Raw genomic sequence first — 23,470 nt, forward strand, 5'->3', positions numbered from 1 at the left:
ACTAGTGTTTACTAGAGTAATCTTTCTATAATTCACTAGTGTCTACTGGAGTAATCTTTCTATAATTCACTAGTGTCTACTAGAGTAATCTTTCTATAATTCACTAGTGTTTACTAGAGTAATCTTTCTATAATTCACTAGTGTTTACTAGAGTAATCTTTCTATAATTCACTAGTGTTTACTAGAGTAATCTTTCTGTAATTCACTAGTGTCTACTAGAGTAATCTTTCTATAATTCACTGTTTACTAGAGTAATCTTTCTGTAATTCACTAGTGTTTACTAGAGTAATCTTTCTGTAATTCACTAGTGTTTACTAGAGTAATCTTTCTGTAATTCACTAATGTTTACTAGAGTAATCTTTCTGTAATTCACTAATGTTTACTAGAGTAATCTTTCTATAATTCACTAGTGTTTACTAGAGTAATCTTTCTGTAATTCACTAGTGTTTACTAGAGTAATCTTTCTATAATTCACTAGTGTTTACTAGAGTAATCTTTCTGTAATTCACTAGTGTCTACTAGAGTAATCTTTCTATAATTCACTGTTTACTAGAGTAATCTTTCTGTAATTCACTAGTGTTTACTAGAGTAATCTTTCTATAATTCACTAATGTTTACTAGAGTAATCTTTCTGTAATTCACTAGTGTTTACTAGAGTAATCTTTCTATAATTCACTAGTGTTTACTAGAGTAATCTTTCTATAATTCACTAGTGTTTACTAGAGTAATCTTTCTATAATTCACTAGTGTTTACTAGAGTAATCTTTCTGTAATTCACTAATGTTTACTAGAGTAATCTTTCTATAATTCACTAGTGTTTACTAGAGTAATCTTTCTATAATTCACTATTTCATTGCATTTAAAGATGCTTATTATAAGATAAGGATTCATTTCTGTATTCTTGACAATATGTTTTATTATATCACAGTAGTAATTACCATAAATTCAATGGCATCTGATCATGTACCATGGTATTCTTTTAAGTACAGTTTAGTGGCATGTCATGGTGCATGACTATAATCATCCGGGTGCCACATTTGTATCAATTTGAAAAGATTTAACTTGACATAGTTTTTTGAGCCCTCACATCAACACAGAGAAAGAAAGAAAAAAATACTGTCATTTTTAATTTATCAGCTTTATTTGACATTTGAAAATATGCTTACATTTTGGAATTCCATCCTGAAATATTTAAGCATGTTAGTGACATTTACGCACACTTGCTATATTTGTTTTCTTTTTTGGCTGGTTTCTCCTTATAAGAGAAAGAAAATCTAAAACATAGTACTTGTACCTCATAAAAATCGGCTCAGAAAGGAAAACAATAAAAGTGCAATTTTGAAACCTGTCGCACTAACGGCTTTATAAAGGACCAAACGAAAAAAATAACATGTTTTTATGGAAACGGCTGCACAATTAAAACATGCTATTTCTCAGGAAGTATCGCAGCCATTGCTGTGATTATGTGCACATTATTTGAGTCGTCTACTTCAGGACATTCAACAGAAATCAAGGTGGTCGCGATACACACGACATGCTTTAGTGTTAGTCGATGACGGCAGAACAAACAAGGCATTCATCTTTGATACGCATTACGTTTCTCCTCCAGAAGGAGCCAAGTGCGACAAAAAGGCAAAGACTGTTCTCCACTTTTAATAAATGTAAAACTGTCACAAAAATAATCTTTATTTTCCTACATAGTGTTTGCAATTAAAGAGTAAATTTCATCTGCCTTATATTTTGAAACCTGCAATCGTCATTTGGTACAAAGTACTCTACAATTATCTTAGTGAAATGTTTATCGAGACAGCTCAGCTTCTGTTCATTTAATGACGAAGGTTGTTCTGTTTTGTTAAAACAAAACGTGCCCTATTTTTCTCCCTAAAAGAAGATAAACTTGTTCAAGGTCCTGACTGTACAGGGAAACATCTGCCGTTTCCAGACATATCAGCTGGATATTTAACTCTATTCTACACTGCAAAAAATGCTTTTCTTACTTAGTATTTTTGTCTTGTTTCTAGTCTAAATATCTAAAAATTCTTACATTAAGAAACATTTACTAGACTAGTAAAAATTATTGTCTTGCTTTGGGTAAAAATAACTCAAAATTAAGAGACTTTGTGCTTAAAATAAGCTAAAAAAATCTGCCAATGGAGTAAGCAACAATGTTGCTTTAAGGTTATAATGCTTACCCCACTGGCAGATTATTTATCTTATTTTAAACAAAAACTCTTAATTTTGAGTTATTTTCCCCCCAAAACAAGACAATTACTTTTGCTTGTCTAGTAAATACTTCTTGTTTTATGAATTTCTATATGTTTGGACTAGAAACAAGACAAAAATACTAAGTAAGAAACGCATTTTTTGCAGTGTCCCATAGTTCTCCAAGAGGAATCTAAACTGTGCAAAATGTATGTGCAAGTAATGTAGGACCATGAGCTGGAAACATCCAGATATCGACATGCTAGATAGCCACAAGATGCAATGAATTATATAAAATAACCAAACTGCTAAAAACAGCCCTAAAAAAAAGTAATGGCAATATCGTCTACCCTGTTCACACAGAATCCATAACACTTTAATAAGCAGCGAGTGTATATGTTAAATTACAGGTAAAAATGACCAGAACTGAGACATCATTATTTTGAGAGTGAACAAGAAGTGCTCTAGTGATTCACTGCAAACAAATGCTTCTCTTACTTAGTATTTTTGTCCTGTTTCTAATCAAAATTTCTTATTTTAAGCAAAAACTCTCGTTTGTTATTTTTCTTCTTGTTTTAAGAATGTTTAGATGTTTGGACTGGAAACAAGATAAAAATACTAAGTAAGAAAAGCATTTTTTTGCAGTGTAGGCAGGGGTGTGATTGTTTTGGGGTCTTTAAAACTCCACTTTGCATGCTGGGAAGGTCTCGTCCTGCATGGCCACGGTGCTGTTGCTGCCAAGCACTGTGATGGACAGATCCCGCTGCCGCTCATGGGTCTCCTGGTACCAGTTGTGCATAGTCAGCGAATCAAAGGTGGGAATCAAAGTCACCTGCAAGTCAATGGAAAAACCATTAGTAAAACAGTAGAGTAAATACCTGTCTTCAGTGTGACTGTCAGCCGGTGTAGACCTGAGTAGGGGAGAGTTTGCAGGGGGATGGGTGGAGGTAAACCCCACAATAACCAAAACAAGCAAATACAAACCTGTGCTTTCTGCGGGGCAAAACAACCCTTTATACAACACAAAAAGGATTCAATAGATATGGGAGCTGATTACAGAAACAAAACAAAAACAAGACTACAATAACCAGATAAAACATATGTTGGAAATCCTCTTAGCTTCATTAACACTCAACACTGAAGATCCCACTGGTTACAAATGCATCAATATTGGATACTTTGTACGCCACCTCGTTAGTTAAACCCTATTTCTTTATTACCTTGTAATGTCACTCTTCACAAAACTAGAAAAAAAAAGATCAGCCCGAACAGACCCCCCACCCTCCCACAAAACCCTCTCTCATCGGATCTAAGTAAATCTCGTAGGTGACCTATTTTGATCTCAAAAAGGCGAATTCTCACCTAGAGGTGAGGAGTTTACATCTATGACAGTACGACTGAAGCCCGGTTTATAATTGTGCACGAGTGACGCATTAATCTGTGTATACTCGGTGCGCGTTCACCAGCGTGCTCCAAAAGTGTGCCCACTAACCCACTAAATGGTTCACACTTCTACCCCCCCTTTACACCATCCATACAACTGGATAAACAATGCACTGTAAAAAAAAAAAAGTTGATTTAACTTAAAAAAAGTAAGTAACCTGGTTGCCTTAAAATTTTGAGTTGACTGAAATGTAAAATTTGAGTTGATACAATGAAGTAAATTGGTTTAATAAAAAGAAACTAAAAAATATTACTGTATCTGAACTAGAGTCTGACATTTTTCCGGGAATCCCATGGGTCACGGGATTCCCGTGGGATTCCTGCAGGATGGGAGTCATCTTTGCTATTAATCACGGGATTTGGACGGTACAGGATAAATGGTTAACGGGAGCAGGAATCAACCAATAGCAAAGACGAAAAGAAAAAAAAGTAAATACAACATTTTGTAGTTTCCTTTTAATACGCCTACAATGTAACGCAATTAAAAAATAACTACATGACCCAGCCATCCCAGAAGCCATCAGTGCTTTTTGTCACGGTTTCCCGCCAGAATTCAAAGAGCAGCGCTCTAAGAACTATAACTAAAACTGTAAATGTAAACTATAAATGTATTGTTTACTCAACAATAAATGAGAAAAATGCAGCTTTATGTGCTGTTTGGATTTATTAAACTATTGTAGACATGGTGTGAACTATGTACTGTTTTTCTTTTATTTGCTGTCTTCCATTTTCTGGAGAAAATCTAGAAACAGGGGCTCAGCAGCTGTCTAAAACAGGATGGAGAGCAGATTCAATCAAATTCTATGTATTAACTAAACACTAATTGAAGAAAAAAATATATGGGAGCGGTACAGGAGCGGGAGTCAGTTTACCAGGAGCGGGATGGGATGGGATTTTTTTTTTAACTTTGATCTGGGAGTGGGACGGGACAAGATTTCTTTCTATGGGAGTGGGACGGGACAGGAGTGAAAATCCACTCCCGTGTCATCCTCTAATCTGAACCACATAAAAAAAGCACAATTTGGCATGTTTCACTGCGTGATCCCAAATAAAACATGAATATGCTTGTAAAATCGTTTAATAATATTCGAATAAAGGTTGTCGATTCTCAAAAATTTTCAGTGTATTAACAAAAATGTTGAATTTCAATTACCTCAAAATTGAGGCAACCAGGTATCTTATTTTTACAATATTTTTTTTACTGTGTAGGGATTATTCAGTAGGATCTGTTTTTGCTATATGTTCTATATGCTTGGGAAAGGCAATGAATAAATAAAACCTCTCCTCACCTGCACACTCGGCCAGGACGCTTTGCCCTCTAAAAGAGAGTCGAGAATAGATCTCATGACAGTTTTCTTGTGTGGCTCATCTCCACTAATTATATAGCAGGATGAACGGAGGCGCCGGAAAAACTCCACGTCGACAGTGGAAGCTGCCGAGCCCGAGGGCAAATATGCCAAGTCCAAACACACTGAACTGACAGAACCTGCAAAGAGAGGATATGACATTACGCACATTTGGATTTCAAATCACATTTATCAATATATGCAACCCGTGCTGGCAAAATGAGTGGGAATGGGCACGGGATATTTTCAGGCTACAGGCAAAACAAGTTAAAAAAAGACCGAATTTTAGGTTCACAAAAATGAGTTCATCAAGCCCTCGTCTAGCCATCCCAATGCTCCAAAAAGCACCTGAACATCTATAAGTGTCTTTATTTGTATGTTTTCTGAAGGGATTACCTTTACCGTTTTACTCTGCTCGTTTTTTTGACGACTGACACTTCCTCTCAGAACAAGTTTGGTGTCGTTTTAAAGCGCAGTATTCCAACTTTGTGAATATGCATAGCGAATTCTCGATGGCATGAGTCTGAATCAATAAAATGTGATTTTCAAACTCATGCTGATTTAAAGAAAATGATCTCACTTGCGCGACACATCTGAAGCGTGCGCACAGACGCCTCAGGAAGCGCGATAAACACATACAGTGCCTATAGAAAGACTTCATACCCTGTTAAAATCTTCACCTTTTGTCACATTACAATTAAAATAAAATTAAGTCTAATGTTTTTGAGCTGTATCTACACATCATAACACATTAATTAACATTTTAAAAATATTTTTAATAATTCTTTAAGCTAGAATAACAGGAAAAGTCATCAGTGCCCAGATTTAATACTTCATAGAGCTACCGTTTGCTTTAATTACAGCCATTTCACTTTTTGGATATGTCTTTACTAGCTTTACACACCTATATTGGGGAATATTTGCCCATTCTTACTTGCAGAATTGCTCAAGTTCAATCACATTCTGCGGTGAGCAGCAATGGACTGTGTTGTTCAAGTCCATCCACAGATTTTCAATCATATTTAAGTCAGGGCTCTGACTTGGCTACTCAAGGACATTCACCTACCCATCATTAAGCATTGTCCTTTTGGCGGTATGTTTAGGATAATTGTCGTGCTGGAGGGTGAATGACTTGACCACCTTCAGCTGTCTAGCAAAGGGACGCAGGTTTTCCTCAAGAGTTTCGATGCACTTGGTAGCATCCATTTTCCCTTCAATCCGAACCAATCGTAGACTGGGTAAACCCAGCCTAATCTGCCTGGCGATTTGATTTTCGCCCTGCTTCTGTTGCACATTTGCGGGGACCAATCACAAATCGGCTTATCCACCTGGCGCACTATTGGTGGGTTTACCACGATGACGGATAGAGAAGTGGTGGATCATTGGTCTGATTGGTAGCCTGACGTGGTCATACTCAATTCTAGCCAGAATATGAGTCTGAAACTGCTCCATTAGGCTGTGATTATGAGGCGTGTTTCAACCCAACCAGGAAAGACATCAATTAGATAGACCAACAACCAATCAGAGCAACGATGTGATGCATTGTCAAATGTCAACAGACAGAGCTCAACTGCACTGTGTTGTCAAGTCCGCGTTTTTTTCCGCGGTTGTTTTCTATGTCCGCGGGTTGAAGCGACTATTATGTGATATATAGACCCATGAGTGCAAATTTTAGCAGGCAATCTTGCCAAAATAACACATTTTACCCCCCAAACTCAATTTTTTCCCCCCCGAGAAGCTATGGTTTAGGGCTAGTAGTTGGCTGATTTTGTTGTAAAAACTTGGCAACCCTGTCTGCACGTGCATTGGAATAAACGATCTTTGCCTGGTGTTGTAAAAAAATAAAAGAATTTATTGATACCCAGAGTACTTACCCAACATGATCATAATTTTTGAGAGAAATTGTGAAGGTGAATGCATATACAAACAAGCTCTCCGTTTAGGATTCGCGTAAATATAATCCAAGCCCCTTTGATGACGTGATGATTACGTTACTGTTTATCATCTGTCCGTCATCATCTAAAGCCCGCCCTGATTTCATTGGTCCGAACAGTTTGTTCAGAGATAATTACACCTCTGTTGAGCAAGGCCAGACCGAACTGCCCGACCTAAAAAATTTGAGTTCAGCTGGCATCCAGGCTATCCAATTGCGCACAATGTCATTTGAACTATGCCTGTTGATCACGCCTCTTGTGCAGTAGAGCAGACTCCCCAGACCAATCTTAAAGTCCTAGTGAACCGGAAGTAGTGAGTGAGTTTTCTTCAGTGCTGTGACGTATTTCCAAGTGAAACTGAATATTGAATAGAGGGCAGGGTTTTACCTCAGCGCTCCTCCTCTCCATCTCACGTTCATAGCAGAATAACGGCTGGAGGGGAGTAGTTACGCATTTTAAAACCTAAGCTGTCATGACATCATCTGAGGGATGCCGTTTCCAGACCGAAAGTTATTTAGCAGATGTTGATTAAAGATTACTACAGCAAACATTTTTTTTCTGTGTGGATTAATTGTTCACCCTAAGACCTTAATTTATGCTAACAAAGTAAATAGGGTAAATTTTGATTTCATGAGGACTTTAAAAGATGATAGCAATCGCCCAGTCCCTGCTGAAGAGAAACAACCCCACATCATTATGCTGCCACCAGCACGCTTCACAGTCGGTATGGTGTGCTGTGTTTGCTTTTCTCCAAAAATAGCTTTTGGAGTTCAGTCCAAAAATTTACATTTTGGTCTCGTCAGACCATAGCACCTTTTGACAGACGGCATCACAGTCTTCCAGGTGTATTTTTGCATAGTGTAAACAAGACTGAGTGTGGCCCTTTTTCTGGAAAGGCTTCTTTCTTGCTTGGTGAAAAGCAGACACAGAATGGGCAAAAATTCCCAAATGCAAAGCTAGTAAAGACATATACAAAAATCTTTAATGACTGTAATTAAAGCAAATGGGGGCTCTAAGAAATATTTAATCAGGGGACTGGAGACTTTTCCAACCCTGTTTTTCTAGTTTTTAAATTTGTTATAATCCTCCAGAATGTTTTAAAGTGTTCATTTCACTTTGATGATGAGGGTTATGATGTGTAGATACAGCTCAAAAAAGTTAAGACTTCATTTCTTTTATTTTCCAGGGTGTAATGAGACAAAAGGTGAAGATTTTAAACAGGGTATGATGACTTTCTATAGGCATTGAACACACAGAATTACAGTATTTCAAAATGTCTGTGTTGACGAGTATTCACACAAACATTATGTTATCTTAAGTGAACGTTTGGAGAACTGTTGAGAAAAAACATCTAATGTGTGACATTATATTAGATCCGTGCATTTCATTAAGTCTTAATATATAGACTGTCTTTTTAATTAATGTCAATCAAACAATTGTGGAATCATGGGTAAAAGTAATATACTTTTTTCCTGTTTTGGAACCGTCAGAAAAATAACTCAATTTCTCTAAAAATTGACTTTGCTGACTCTATCGAATTCAGACAGGTGTAGCTCAGTCATTGTTTTTGTTTGTTTCTGATTCCAACAATTCATACATAATTTAAGGTTTTTTAAATAGACACTGGAAAATAACCAACTCATTTTTGACAATTTGCCAACACGGATCATACAGTCTTGTTCAAAATAATAGCAGTACAATGTGACTAACCAGAATAATCAAGGTTTTTAGTATATTTTTTATTGCTACGTGGCAAACAAGTTACCAGTAGGCTCAGTAGATTGTCAGAAAACAAATGAGACCCAGCATTCATGATATGCACGCTCTTAAGGCTGTGCAATTGGGCAATTGTTGAAAGGGTTGTGTTCAAAAAAATAGCAGTGTGGCATTCAATCACTGAGGTCATCAATTTTGTGAAGAAACAGGTGTGAATCAGGTGGCCCCTATTTAAGGATGAAGCCAACACTTGTTGAACATGCATTTGAAAGCTGAGGAAAATGGGTCGTTCAAGACATTGTTCAGAAGAACAGCGTACTTTGATTAAAAAGTTAATTAGAGAGGGGAAAACCTATAAAGAGGTGCAAAAAATGATAGGCTGTTCAGCTAAAATGATCTCCAATGCCTTAAAATGGAGAGCAAAACCAGAGAGACGTGGAAGAAAACGGAAGACAACCATCAAAATGGATAGAAGAATAACCAGAATGGCAAAGGCTCAGCCAATGATCACCTCCAGGATGATCAAAGACAGTCTGGAGTTACCTGTAAGTACTGTGACAGTTAGAAGACGTCTGTGTGAAGCTAATCTATTTTCAAGAATCCCCCGCAAAGTCCCTCTGTTAAAAAATATAACGGCAAGGCATGTGCAGAAGAGGTTACAATTTGCCAAAGAACACATCAACTGGCCTAAAGAGAAATGGAGGAACATTTTGTGGACTGATGAGAGTAAAATTGTTCTTTTTGGGTCCAAGGGCCACAGGCAGTTTGTGAGACGACCCCCAAACTCTGAATTCAAGCCACAGTACACAGTGAAGACAGTGAAGCATGGAGGTGCAAGCATCATGATATGGGCATGTTTCTCCTACTATGGTGTTGGGCCTATTTATCGCATACCAGGGATCATGGATCAGTTTGCATATGTTAAAATACTTGAAGAGGTCATGTTGCCCTATGCTGAAGAGGACATGCCCTTGAAACGGTTGTTTCAACAAGACAATGACCCAAAACACACTAGTAAACGGGCAAAGTCTTGGTTCCAAACCAACAAAATTAATGTTATGGAGTGGCCAGCCCAATCTCCAGACCTTAATCCAATTGAGAACTTGTGGGGTGATATCAAAAATGCTGTTTCTGAAGCAAAACCAAGAAATGTGAATGAATTGTGGAATGTTGTTAAAGAATCATGGAGTGGAATAACAGCTGAGAGGTGCCACAAGTTGGTTGACTCCATGCCACACCGATGTCAAGCAGTTTTAAAAAACTGTGGTCATACAACTAAATATTAGTTTAGTGATTCAGAGGATTGCCAGAAAAATCCCTGGCAAAAAAAATCCCAGAAAAAAAAAATGTTTGTACAAAATAGTTTTGAGTTTGTACAGTCAAAGGTAGACACTGCTATTTTTTTGAACACACCCCTTTCAACAATTGCCCAATTGCACAGCCTTAAGAGCGTGCATATCATGAATGCTGGGTCTTGTTTGTTTTCTGACAATCTACTGAACCTACTGGTAACTTGTTTGCCACGTAGCAATAAAAAATATACTAAAAACCTTGATTATTCTGGTTAGTCACATTGTACTGCTATTATTTTGAACAAGACTGTATATGGCTGCAGCAATGGCGCATTGCATAAATAAGTAGAGACACAACCTATTAGAGAACCCAAGGGTTATTGTTAGCATGCCAAAATCCTCTCAGAAAAAAATTAATCCCTTGCTAAATATCCTCACAAATCGACTAATCCAGGGTTTCTCAACTCTGGCCCTCAAGATCCACTTTCTTGCACAGTTTAGCTCCAACCTAATTGCAACTTTCTAGTATTCCTGAAGACTTTGATTATCTTGTGTGTTTGACTAAGGTTTGGAGGAAAAGTGGACCTGAGGGCCAGAGTTGAGAATCCCGGGACTAGTCAAATGCTTTGTTCAATCACCAATACATGCACAATTCATACATTTCTGGAAGAAACCATGAGCACTCACTAGATGAGGACTTTGAAAGCGCTGGTCTAGATGCCCCGAAAGCATTGCGGGATGCAGGCCGGGTGTCCATACTGGACGTAGCCCGAATAGTTCCACTGGCAGACACCGGCGCACCAGTCTTTGTCTTCCCACTTTGTGTTATGTTTGCAGATGCAGTCTTTGAGGACACAGTTGCTAATTTTTTGGTCTTCAACGTTACATTCTTGGAAGATTTACCCTGAGTATCAGCCTCTGGGTCGGCCATGCAAGCACCAGGCTGGGGTGGCAGCGGTGGTAAATCCTTCATTGGGGCAGGTGGAGGGTCTTCAGAGACATGCTGGGAATGGTGGTGTATCGAATGACTGCTAGGATGGTCATGAGGATGGTGGGGTGGAAAGATGTCACTAGTGTCCTCATCAGAGTCCATGTCCTCAGTAATGGAGGGACACTCTCCAGTGACTGGTGGTGCATCTGAATCAGAAACCGAAATGAGAGAGACACTTACAGAGGACGTCGTCTCCTGACCTTCTACTGACTGATGGTCACTACTACTGCACTGGTTTGGCTCTTGAGAGAGCTCAGGACTTGGGGCGACAACCTCAGAGGACAGTCCCTGCTGGTTCTCTAGAGATTTGTGATGCTCAAACTCACAAGGTGAAACCAGACATAGATCGACATCATGTGGAAGGATGTCAATCTGTGGTCCAAAGAGGTGATTTTCTGATTCATCGTATGTGTGGTAACTATTATGAGAGGTTTTTAAAGCTAAAGGCATATCTGTTTTGGGTTCTCTGTCTGCTAAATGTCCATTAGTGTATGCCAAATTACCCATCTCCTCTTGTGAATGGCAAACAGGCACTTGTTCGAAGGATAACGAATCATCTACTTCAGTGGAGTGTGGAGAGCCAACTTCTGCAGGAAAGGAAGTGAGGCTTGGAGAGGCATCAGGGAGAGTATCTTTAAGTGACGTAGAGGAGAGAAAGCTTGATTGTCTATCTTGTGACGATATGGAGCTGTTTTCTATATTGCCTCTCGAACAACCTGCCATCGAATTCTTGCAGAATACCATCTGACCATCTTCAGACGCCCTGAAACCCTTACAATCTTCACCAGGGGATTGTGGGTGACGAGGATGCCCTGAACTGTTCTTCAAAGAGTCTGTGGGAGAAACCAACTCAAGGGTTTTTTCATCCGAGCTTGTACAAACATCCTCTTTGGGGCATCCGTTAAGCTCTGTCGGAGTGAGGTCAAAATTAACACTTCTCTCACTCTTTGGAGTCTGGGAAAGTGGGGAAGAGGGTCCGATAGCAATGTTTGATCCCGGGTTCCCATCCATGCTTCGAAACTTCTCTGGACTTTCTTCAGTACCTTTTTTAGAGGCATTCACCTGCGTGTTGTGCGAGCTTACAAGATTGCCTTCGACATCCTGCAATTGCCCATGTTCATTCTCCAGGCTCAATCTTTCCAATTGTGCATTGATGTCCTCAGGTGTAGATGTCTTTGACCGGTCCGCACTTACTTCACTTGAGGATTTCAGATGGTCAGGCTCCTTTTTGTCTGGCTTTGGCTTCCCTTTGGTCAAATGATCCTTTTTAGGGACCAACAAATCTTTCTTTAGTGAGCCATTCTTGGCAACTGACTTTCTAGACTCTGCATTACCTGGCAAATGTCCAGTGGCTTTCTTAACATCCTTACCAAGAGTTTTGGTAGTTTTTTTGTCTTCTGGTTTGACCTCTTTCTTAACCTCTTTTTTTAAGTCAGGTTTGATATCTTTCTTGGGCTTTACACTGAGATCTTTTTTCAAGGGTTCTTTCTTTTTCTCTACATTTTCATCTTTCTTTGCAATACTTGTCGGTGGCCGTTCCTCTTTCTTCCTAACTTCCCTCTTTTCATCTTTAGCAGGTTCTTTCTTAGTCACTTGCTTTTCAGGCTTAGCTGGTCTTGGTTTCACATCATCTTTTGGCTTTGCCTTTTCCTCACCCTCTTTCCCTTCTTTTGGAATGGTGTCATTAGTGGATTTGGTCTTTGTTTTAGTGTCTTGCTTTTTCAACTCTACTTTGCTTACCTTGTCTTTGAGTGAGGCACTACCAGGTCGAGATTCTTTGGAAATACTCTTAAGACTTTCCTTGCTCCCAGCATGCTTTGGCTGTTTATCCAACTTTGATGCCTCAAGTTCCTTCAAACTAACCACTGGGTGTTTGAGAAACTCTAGATGCTTTACCCTCTCTAAACCTTCAAAGATCTTGGATTCTGGGGTGCACCCAGGAAACAAAACCCGAATTATCTTTTCTTGAGGATTAGCTGGATGCCATACCAACAGGGCACATATGGAAACCAAACATTCTAGAGGGATTTCTGAGGTTTTTGTGTTTGGAGTGCTAGCAGGCCAAGTTTGCAAGAAAGCGTCTAGTTCTTTGCTACCTTTGACTGGATTGAGTACATAAAGATCTAGTCGACCTACACCCATCTTCTGGAAAAGCGTCACCGGCTCGATAGCCGGCCCCGCAGAGCGACTGAGCTGCTCTGGACAAATTGACAACCTTTCTAAATGCTGTAACGTTTGGGCAACTTGATCACAACTTCGGAGGACCCTGGGGTCACTCTGCAATGTTTTGAGTCTTTCTGAAGCATTGAAAAACACAACCCCTATTTCTGGAGATATCAGATTTTTCTGCCAGTCTTCATTGCTCTGCGATCCAGCGGACTCCTCTTCTTCTTGTTCAGCCACTTTTCTGCAAAGTAGGCTGTTTATACCAGGTAGATTATCCACACCAACATGGGTGAGCAATACTGAGTCGACTCGGTCTAGGTGTCTCACCAGTTTCCAAAAACAGGATCGAGTATCAGACCCCCCGTTGACCAAGACATTGAAACCATTCACAGCAAAGAAGGCAGAGTCTCCTCTTCCTCCAGGAAACACATAGCAGCAGGGACGGGACAGTTTCAGGAAGCCGACTGTACTGGGTGGCACAAGCAGATTAAAAGGCGACTGGGGTTCAAGAGACTCTGACAGATACTCTGTGAACTCCTGAAGGCCCTCCATCTCTGGTAGCACTAATGGAGGGTTGGTTTTAATTTCTATATAATCTTGCAAATTATGCTTTTCTAACTGAGAAGTTTTCCACATCCCAGATTCTGGACAGCTCAAAGTTAAGCTGGCTTTCTGTATAGGGTCTGCAGAGCTCAGAAAATCTCCAATCTGTGTTGGGGGAAAAAAACAACAACTTTCTATTAGAAGATAGTATAATAATATTGGTAACACTTTAGTCTAGGGTCCAATTCTCACTATTAACTAGTTGCTTATTATCATGCATATTACTAGGATATTGACTGTTTATTAGTACTTATAAAAGCACATATTAATGCCTTATTCTGCATCCCCTACAATCATACCCGATACCTAAACTTAACAACTACCTTACTAACTATTAATAAGCAATAATTAGGAGTTTATTGAGGCAAAAGTCATAGTTAATAGAGAGATTTGAACCATAATCTAAATTTTTCGTGTATTTGAATATCATAAGAGTAAAACTACTACATAACCAACTTGTTTGACAGACACAGTTGACTGACCTCTTCATCTGTAAATATCTGGAAAAAGTCATTTAGAGAAAAAGACCCAATTTGTAACACAAGGTCTCCAGTATCTTCAACACATTGTCCAGCAAGAATTAGCAGCTTATGGAGAGACGTATCAGAAATGAGCCGACGAACCTATGAAAATAAAGACCAGTGTTAAAACGTGCAACAATTATGTTACGCTTAACAAACAGTTTTAGAAACCTCATGTATTTACCCCTCAAATCGAGACCCTACATTTTAAGAGGCATTGAAAGAAAACGCTTGGCTGCTGCTCTGGAAAGCAAATATAACTGAACAAGGTACTTCAAGAAATGTGTCAACATCTCCCCGTGTTTACACAAGCTAACGTTGGGTAAACACCAGTCAAATAGCTTTCATACATTTATCAGGAAAGACCTGCAGTGGCCGTGTGTGGAAGAGTACAGCAAACCCAACATTTAACAGTTTAAACATAAGGAAATCATTTAGAACATAAAAGCAAACATTACTCTGTCTTTGATTTTGATTGAGTAATTTGGCTTCAGTAAAATCAGAGTAATAAACAGCTATATTTAACAATAAATATTATTTTATGAAAAATATCATACAGGGACTTCCATGAGCATAACTGCAAAATAAATAAATGTGGAATCAATGTTTTGGCTTCTGTGTTTAAATCAGGCCCTATGAAATCAGTTTTAAATTCTAGCAATCAAAAAGTCTTAATTCATTGAAATCATGAAAATATTTATTAAAAGTTTAACAATTACATGTTTAGGGCCCTTTGAAATACGTTTTATATATATATATATATATATATATTTTTTTTTTTTTTTCAATTCATTTTGAACATAACTGTTTTATGTTTTACATTTTCTGGATTCCATTTTAAATTAATAATCAAAAAGCAAGTTTATAAAACAATAAATTATTAATTTAAAAATAAAATAAAAGTTTTTGTTTTTCTTAAGAAATTCTGTTTTTTAGAAATTCAGATTTTTCTGGCAAACAAATTAAGGTATCAAACAATTTAATGTATGTTTTAATTATATGAAACTTTTTCATTAAACTAAGCGCTGCACAAAAAGAGAATTTAATAATGAATTTATTATTATAATATTATTATTACAATGAAACCAGCGTGCAGGGTATCTGCAGGTTTCACCAAGTCAAATTTAAGACTTTTTAAGACCTTTTTAAGACCATTATAAATAAAATTTAAGACCTTTATCACGCAATTTAAAAAAAACATGCATAGGAAATGCAGAATCACTCAATTACTTAAACTTATATTATTTAAATTGAGCAAAGTATTAAAGTATTAGTAAACGTATTATTCATAGCTCAGTCCCACCAGGATTAGCATATATATATATATATATATATATATATATATATATATATATATATATATATATATATATATATATATATATATATATATATATATATATATATATATATATATATATATATATATATACATTTTGACCAAAATTTGTTTTTATTTTGTGGTGGTCACTTCCATAAATGTGTAATTTTCAGCTTTAAATGTTTTACTTAATAGTACTGTATGTAAAAGATGATTCTTATGATTTTTTTTATAGTTCTTTTTTAATTGTTTTACTTGAAAGAAAAAGCTAATGGAGCACTTTCATTTTAACTTATATAAACCACTATAATGTATTTTACCGGTAAGTTTAAAGCTCATAACCATTAATATTTGAAGTACTTGAAGTGCAGTGTTATGTTGCATCATAGTTGTCCTAAAAAGTAAATGTGATGTTTGTTACCTCAAAAATGTAAGGTCATTCCTATTTTTTGTTTTATGTTCTATTATATTAACATTAAAAGCACACTCTTATTTCACCAAAATAACAGTAAAGGGGGAAGAAAACTGAATTGCCAAACTTTTTAACGGAAAAAAAGGAATCTGCAAAAAATAAAACGGAAAAAAACGGAATTTGGGAAAAAATTAAACAGATTTTATAGGGCCCTAGTTAAAGGGTTAATTCACCCAAAAATGAAAATGATTTCATTAATTACTCACCCTCATGTTGTTGGACACCTGTAACACCTTCATTCATCTTCAGAACACAAATGAAGATATTTTTGTTGAAAGCTGAGAAAGGCTTCAAAAAGGCCTCCATTGGCATTCAGTACATTTCGACTGACCCACTCACAAGACCCATAAAGGCACTAAAGACTTCGATACAAAGTCCATCTCGCTACAGTGGCTCTACAATCATTTTACAATGCGACGAAAATAGTTATCGTGCGCACAAAAATCAAAATAACGATATAATCCACCAAATTATTGACGTGAACTCGACGCATGCGCGAGAATATGACGCAGCTCCGCCGTTCGAATCATAGCGAATACATGACCCGGAAGAGGAGGAGCGCCGCTATCGCGTGAGTTCACGTCCGAGACCTACACGGAAGACAATATCTTGGCAGATAAAGCCATTATTTAGATTTTTTTTTGCGCACAAAAACTGTTCTCGCCGCTTGGTACAATTATTGTACAGCCCCTGTAGTGAGATGGACTTTGTATCGACGTCTTTAGTGCCTTTATGGGTCTGGTGAGTGGGTCTGTGGAAATGTACTAAATCCCAATGGAGGCCTTTCTGAAGCCTTTCTCGAGCTTTCAACAAAAATATCTTCATTTGTGTTCTGAAGATGAACGAAGGTGTTACAGGTGTCCAACGACATGAGGGTGAGTAATTAATGAAATCATTTTCATTTTTGGGTGAACTAACCCTTTAAGGATTAAAAGAAAATACAACAAGAAACATACAGAACTGAAAACTGTGACTCTAAAACCGTGATACGAGCCGAACCGTGGGTTTTGTGAACCGTGCCGCCCCTAATGTGCACCTAAAACACAATCATCCGTTGCAGTTTTCATCCATTTTTTTGGGGGCGGGGATTTATTCAGGTGCATTTTTTGTTAACAGACTGAGATTCCATTGCTTTTATCGTTTTTGGTTGTTTTGTTCATTTATTGTGAATATTTAAAACGTTTCCGTTTTCAGTGTTAAATAGTCTTTAGAAATAAAAGTTAACTGATCTTTGAAAAGGTGTACCTGCATTATTATGCCATTATCATTATTTTAGATGAAAACGGCCTCAGAACGACAATACAATCATTTCTTGGCCAATTTATCGTTCAGCAAAATGTGTTATCGTGACAGGCCTAGTGATGATATTAGTGTGTTGCTCACCTCTGAACAAACCGAATCATGCGATGGGTTAACGATCACCTGGGTCTCGAGCACATCCCCGCTGTGCTGCAGCGTCTTCTGGCCTGTGGATGGACACAGAGAGAGCGATCTTTAAAAATAAGGTCCATGCACACTAGGAAATCATTTTAATTTTACATGTACAGAGATACAAAGAGTGGCCACAGCAGTGTCACAAACACAAACATGGCGACTGAACAGGCAGCACTATTTAAAATATGATCAATAATAGTGTGTGTGCATTGAGCCATGGTTCTGACGCAGGTAACATTAGATTTGAAAGGTGTAAAGTCCACCACCATTACCGCAGCATATCATCATGTGGGTTTATTGCTCTAGATGAAAGGCTCTACCCTACTTCCTCAAACATGCATCATTATGCCAACCAAATCATTCAGAGGCGGTGGATTAGGAAGTACAGGACGCTGAAGAGGTCAGAAAACGGATGCTACATGACATGTTCCTGTCCTTCCACAAACAATGAGCAAACGCGAGCTGAAGGTAACTCAAGCCTTCTGCTCTGCACCGTGACAAACTGAAACGCATTAGGAAGCGACTCCTTCCTTCCTGTGTGCAGAGCTATGACAACATCTCTGCAGCCTCGACTAGTCACACACACACACACACGCACGCACGCACACACACACAAGATCTGATGATACTGAGGCACTGGGGTCGCTAAATTGTACAGATTGTGGCACCTATAGCACCGGTATTGGTCCTTTACATTAAAAGTCAAAGAATATAACCCGGGATATTAATATCAGTAACTTAAAATATTAAAAACATTTGTGTTAACTGAAAGAAAGCTGATAAAGTCTTAAAAAAATTTATAAACTTAATTTTTACACTAAAATAGTTTCTTAATGACTAAAATTAAACTTAAACTAACATGAAAACTAACAAAATAGACAAAAGCTAATAAAAAAAAATAACGTATAATAAACACTGAACGCAAATCCAAACGTGCGGGTCAGGACCAATTCATGCAAAGGGAACCAACTCAAAACAAAACAGGAAATGATATCAGAGACGACTCTCGCAGAAGGTCATTCGTTTTCCATGAAAATATTATTTTGGTTTGTAAAAATGTCAGGTGGATAAACTGTCTAACAAACTACCAATATATATCATATTGAAAAATATTTAACAGTGTTGCTCAAGATGTCTACGTTCATATGCAGTCAATGTGTAAAGAAATATGTTATTACTTTTCATTTGATGGAAACATCACATGATTTTTCAATGACATTAAATACAATTTAAACGTATAAAATGAAATATAATTTGTTTAAAATCATATAAACCAACATAAATACAAAGAGTTCATTTCGAAGAACGTGGCATAAAAATTTGAAACTAATTAAGATTTGTCTTGACCCAAAAAGTAAATAAAATTTTCTTTATTTATTATTTGATTCCTATAAAACAACTGAAATAATTAAACCATTACACATTATATATAGGTGGTCATTCAAACAAATGTGACCTACTACTCTAGAAGAACTTCAATTTGATAACACTACACTGCAAACCTGTTGGCAAAACCCCAAAATTGATGCAGTCAGTTACATTTTTATTATTTTATTAAGTTAAGAAATTAAGTTTAAAGTAAGCATAACTTGCAGATTTTTATTTTGTACTCATACATTTCAATTTCTCCGAAACAAGCAAGCGAATTCATACAATTACCTTAAAATGATCAACTTAAATATTTTTAGTAGTGAAAACTTGACTAGCTTTAACTAGCTAATTCAGTAAATGCTACCTTGCTGATTGGTTACACTATGCTTTGGTAGCAGTAGCACTTTCTGAAAAAATTTAAAATATTTCACATACATCTGTTTCTCTAACCTCTTACACTCCAGGGCTATTTTTTGGGATTTCCGCCTGGATTTGGCCGACCCAAATTGAAAAGCCTTCCCATACACACATACAGTGGTCTAAGTTCAAAATGTTGGTGTCATTTTACAGGAAACTCTTTGAAGTTACATAACACACTGCTAAAAGTGATAAACATGCAAGTATATGTTGTCTAAGCTGTAATAACCCCCGCCAAAAAAGTAGGCGCTTTTTTATTTTTTTATTAATTCATTTCTGAAAGTGTGTAACTAGGACCCTGCAAAAACACCAACATAAGATAAACACTTCTGAACTAGCATTCTACATTATACACGACTAAATCTCACACTTAACGTTAATCTTGCACCCAAAAAACAAACAACAAAACAATATAACACTTAATTTTCATATACTATTTGGCAAGTGTCATGGCAAAGCATGCTGGGAAATAAAAATCCCAGCCCAGCTTCAGTTAAATTTAAGTTAGTCCAAATGAAAAGAAACAAGTTCATAAAACTCAAAACTATGAAACAATTCAGATTACTTGCATTTTAAAGTTTTAAAAACTCAAAAAAAAAATAATGATAATTTGCTTCATCCTTAAAGGCATGACTGTTTCGCCAAACATTCTTACATATTGGGGTCGTTAGCGACCCGGATCTATATTTGACATGGATAGACCTCTACCTGTCGTGATAATATATAAAACTCCTGATTTTAGAGTAACAGCTACAGAAGAATAAAATAAACCCTATTTCGTTACCTTTTGGAGCTTGGAAGGATTCAGTTTGAGCAGATGTTTAATACCATCATCATATGACCTCGTCAGAGCTCGTTTACCAGTAACGTTATATTCAGCATCTGACTTATATTCGCGATCTCGAGCATATTCTCCAAACTCATTTTCAACGTCTTCAAAATCAATATTTTGATCACTGACAGCTTCTTGACCACATCCATCATCAAGAGACAGTGACACTAATATCTGATTGTGTTTAGTTCTTGCTCTCTGCAGTAAATCATTGAGCCATTTCAAGTTTTGCAGATTATAATTAATATTGTTTCGTTTTCTGTCAGAGGTAACTTTGAGTAAACATCACTTCATCACTGCATATCAGACATTGCCACCTTGTGGAATAAAGGTGAATTGCGCCCTATTTCGTCATTATAGATTAATTTATCATTGTCCAAAAAAAAAAAATATCACAATCCTACACCCCTCGGGTCGTTAGCGACCCTATACAATTTTGACAAAAAAAACTAGTGAAAAAACAGGCATTCAATTATAATTCTAATTTTTTTTCTTGTTTTATTGTTTAAAATGGATTGATTGAGGAATACTAAGAAGGTTGATGTCTAACTTTAAAAAATGAATGAGGAGGAGGGTAGTAAATTACGTCTCGGATCGCTAACAACCTGAGGTATGCAGTTAAGGGTTAATTTGTTAATTAAATAATTCATTATTTTGAGCGTTAGCCATATACAGCGTGAATGAAATCTTTCCTTCTAGGTTTATTCCGTGCTTGAATGCTGGTGCATAATGCCAACACAAATCCATAACTCAGCCAGAAACCAAATGGCAGGAAAACTGTATCTGCAGAAATCATGTCACAGGCCTGTAGTTGTTTACCACACTCAAAAAATAAGCTGTTGAACAAATTTAATTAAATTAAGGAAACCTTTTTCACTAAATTAAGTTATGGTTTTCCAACAGAATTGAATTGGTTTGAAATAATTTATTGCATGAACTTTAGTCAAAATTACCAAAAAATAACCAACAACAAAACATGTAATTCCCGCTAGATACAGTAGGATAAAGAGGGGTAGAACTGATGACCATATTAAGACTTTGGGAACTGTGCCACATTATTTTATTTTATTTATTTCTATAAAAACTAAAAGTCAACACAACGCTTGATCACTTGCTGATTGTAACTTTTGTACCATGCAAGTAACGATCAAATACATTATTCTCATCACTGGCATTAGCACACGAACCACAAGCTCTACACTTCACCATAATGGTAACCTCAAAAATAGACACAACATAACTTTAAAATATCAAATATAACATCAAATGTTAGCAGGTCTTTCCCTTTACTAAAAAACAACAGCACTTGATTTCAACATTTACTTTCCTGATCCATCCCCATGCAAAGCATGCTGGGAACTAGAAACACACTGCCCAGTTCAGTCCGCGCAACGTAAATGATTAATGTAGTCCCAAAGCAAATGCTTTGGGTTAACTGAACATTTTACACATTTTAGTTTATTTAACGTAATAAAATTGAGTCTGGGACAAGTAGATTTTTTGAAGGGGCAAGTGAAAGAATTTTACTTGCCTGACGGACAGGAGCCTGATTAAAATAAAAAATAACTAACGAATTGCCAAAATGCAAGAATGTTTGTGCATTAATTTAGTGTAAGTGGCGATCGATAGTGGACAATAATATATAATGAACTGACGATAAGGTCGCGCTGTCGACACTCGTGCAGCCTTTCGACGAGAAACTACAACACTAGAGCGTTTCTTGAATACCATCACGACTGAAAATGACACTGATTTCATATGACAGCTCCATAAACAATTAATTAACATTCACTGACATTAACATTAAGTCAATTACATTTTAGATGCAATATTAAGTGCCTTTGTTCGATTTCAGCAGCGAAAATCGTTCACACAAAGCAGAATCGTAACGCGTCTCACAGCAACAAGTGTGTTACTGAACGATTCAGTGTTTGAATGAATCGTTTGAATGAACGACTCAGTGACTCACTCATTTAGACGGTCACCTGCTGCCGCCTACTGGAGGTTTAGTTACATGTTTAAACAAACTTTCCAACATTTCTATGTCTATTCAAAACTACAAATCTCAAAACATTATTTAATGCCGTTGTAATTTTTCAGTGTAAATTGTTTAATTTTATTGTTAACAGCCCTTATAGTGTCTTAATTTAATTTATTGATGAAATTTAACAATATAAAATTAAACCTGAAGCATAGCCTATATTTAATAAGATTAGGGGGGAAATGCCCTTTATAAAAGGTAAACATATCACAAATTTGAAATGATTCAATAAAAAATAAATCACAAAGATGCAGATTTAAATATGTCAAAGCTGATTGAACACTGGTGAGAATATTGCTTCAGTTCATAGTTACAACACACACACACACACAGAAAACAAAACAAAAAAAGCTAAAATTTTAGCTAAAAAAGGACAAGCACATGAACATGCTTAATGTCAAGCCCTGGTTGTGTTGTTTCAGCTTATTTTATTTAAATAAACTGAGTAAACAGCTAGAATACATTTTTTGAGTGCACAAACTCCAGCGAAGCTTTCCTCGACTGCTTCCCTGTGATCGCTGTGATCTTATCTAGCAGCGATTATGGCAGTGGCCTTTGCCCTGTCATTACAGACAGCAGTCAGACAGACGGATCTGAAACTACGACACACAGCATATCTGAACACAGACACATGTGGGCGATGACAGAAACAATAGCATAGGGGAAAGGGAGTACTCATGTCGCATATGGGACCGTGTCAAAAACTACTGGTGCTCACATAAGAATATGCATCCAGCTGGTCCCGTTTTCTGTCATTTTTGTAAATAGGGGTGAGGGGTTTAATCTGATCTAACACCCCGGTGGGACCATCTGCTCTGGAAAAACACACAGAGTCAAAAAAAGCAGTTCTCTACACTACAAGGTGCTAATGGATGATATGGACAAAGGTAATGGGACACACCTCTTCGTGGAGTGGGTTTTAATTAGGGCTGAACCATTTTGGAAAATAATCTAATCTTTTTTCATCTCTTTATCTTTTGTATTATTCAACAAAGATGAGGAATATATCATTGTATAGTAATGCTGGGAATCTAAAGTAAGTAAGAAACTAAGTCTTAAACAACGCACGTGCTTGTCAACATAATGACTAATCCTCACCTGGTTGCGGATGCTGCCTAGCCTAGAAATCTAGACGCACCCTAGCGGCAGCAAATTTAATCTGCCCGCAAGTGTCGTGGAACCTGATGGAAGGGAAACCTGATCTGTACACCTCACTGAGTGACAAAGCACAGCGAGTCTGGGTTTGGGGGTTGCCAGGAGGACGTTCCATGCCTCACTGCATTGGGCCAAGTATAAAGTTTGGTGGAGGGCGGATTATGGTGTGGGTTGTTTTTCAAGGCTTGGCCCCTTAGTTTCAGTGAAAGGAAC

At 37.2% G+C, this 23,470-nt stretch overlaps 1 protein-coding gene across 1 annotated transcript in view; it reads right to left on the reverse strand.

Annotated features, from left to right (window-relative positions):
• Positions 1-2,317: 2,317 nt before the first annotated feature.
• map1sa (microtubule-associated protein 1Sa) overlaps positions 2,318-23,470 on the reverse strand; it is a 43,250-nt gene continuing 22,097 nt past the window's right edge. Inside the window, exons 3-7 of the mRNA XM_067416361.1 lie at positions 17,391-17,473; positions 14,176-14,316; positions 10,621-13,798; positions 4,935-5,131; positions 2,318-3,034 (exon numbers count right to left, since the gene is read on the reverse strand). Of these exons, the coding sequence (XP_067272462.1) occupies positions 2,879-3,034; positions 4,935-5,131; positions 10,621-13,798; positions 14,176-14,316; positions 17,391-17,473 (3,755 nt within the window). The 3' untranslated portion in view covers positions 2,318-2,878. The remainder of the gene's footprint in view (positions 3,035-4,934; positions 5,132-10,620; positions 13,799-14,175; positions 14,317-17,390; positions 17,474-23,470) is intronic.

This window comes from Pseudorasbora parva, chromosome 14, assembly GCF_024679245.1.
Source record: "Pseudorasbora parva isolate DD20220531a chromosome 14, ASM2467924v1, whole genome shotgun sequence".
Lineage (NCBI taxonomy): Eukaryota > Metazoa > Chordata > Actinopteri > Cypriniformes > Gobionidae > Pseudorasbora > Pseudorasbora parva.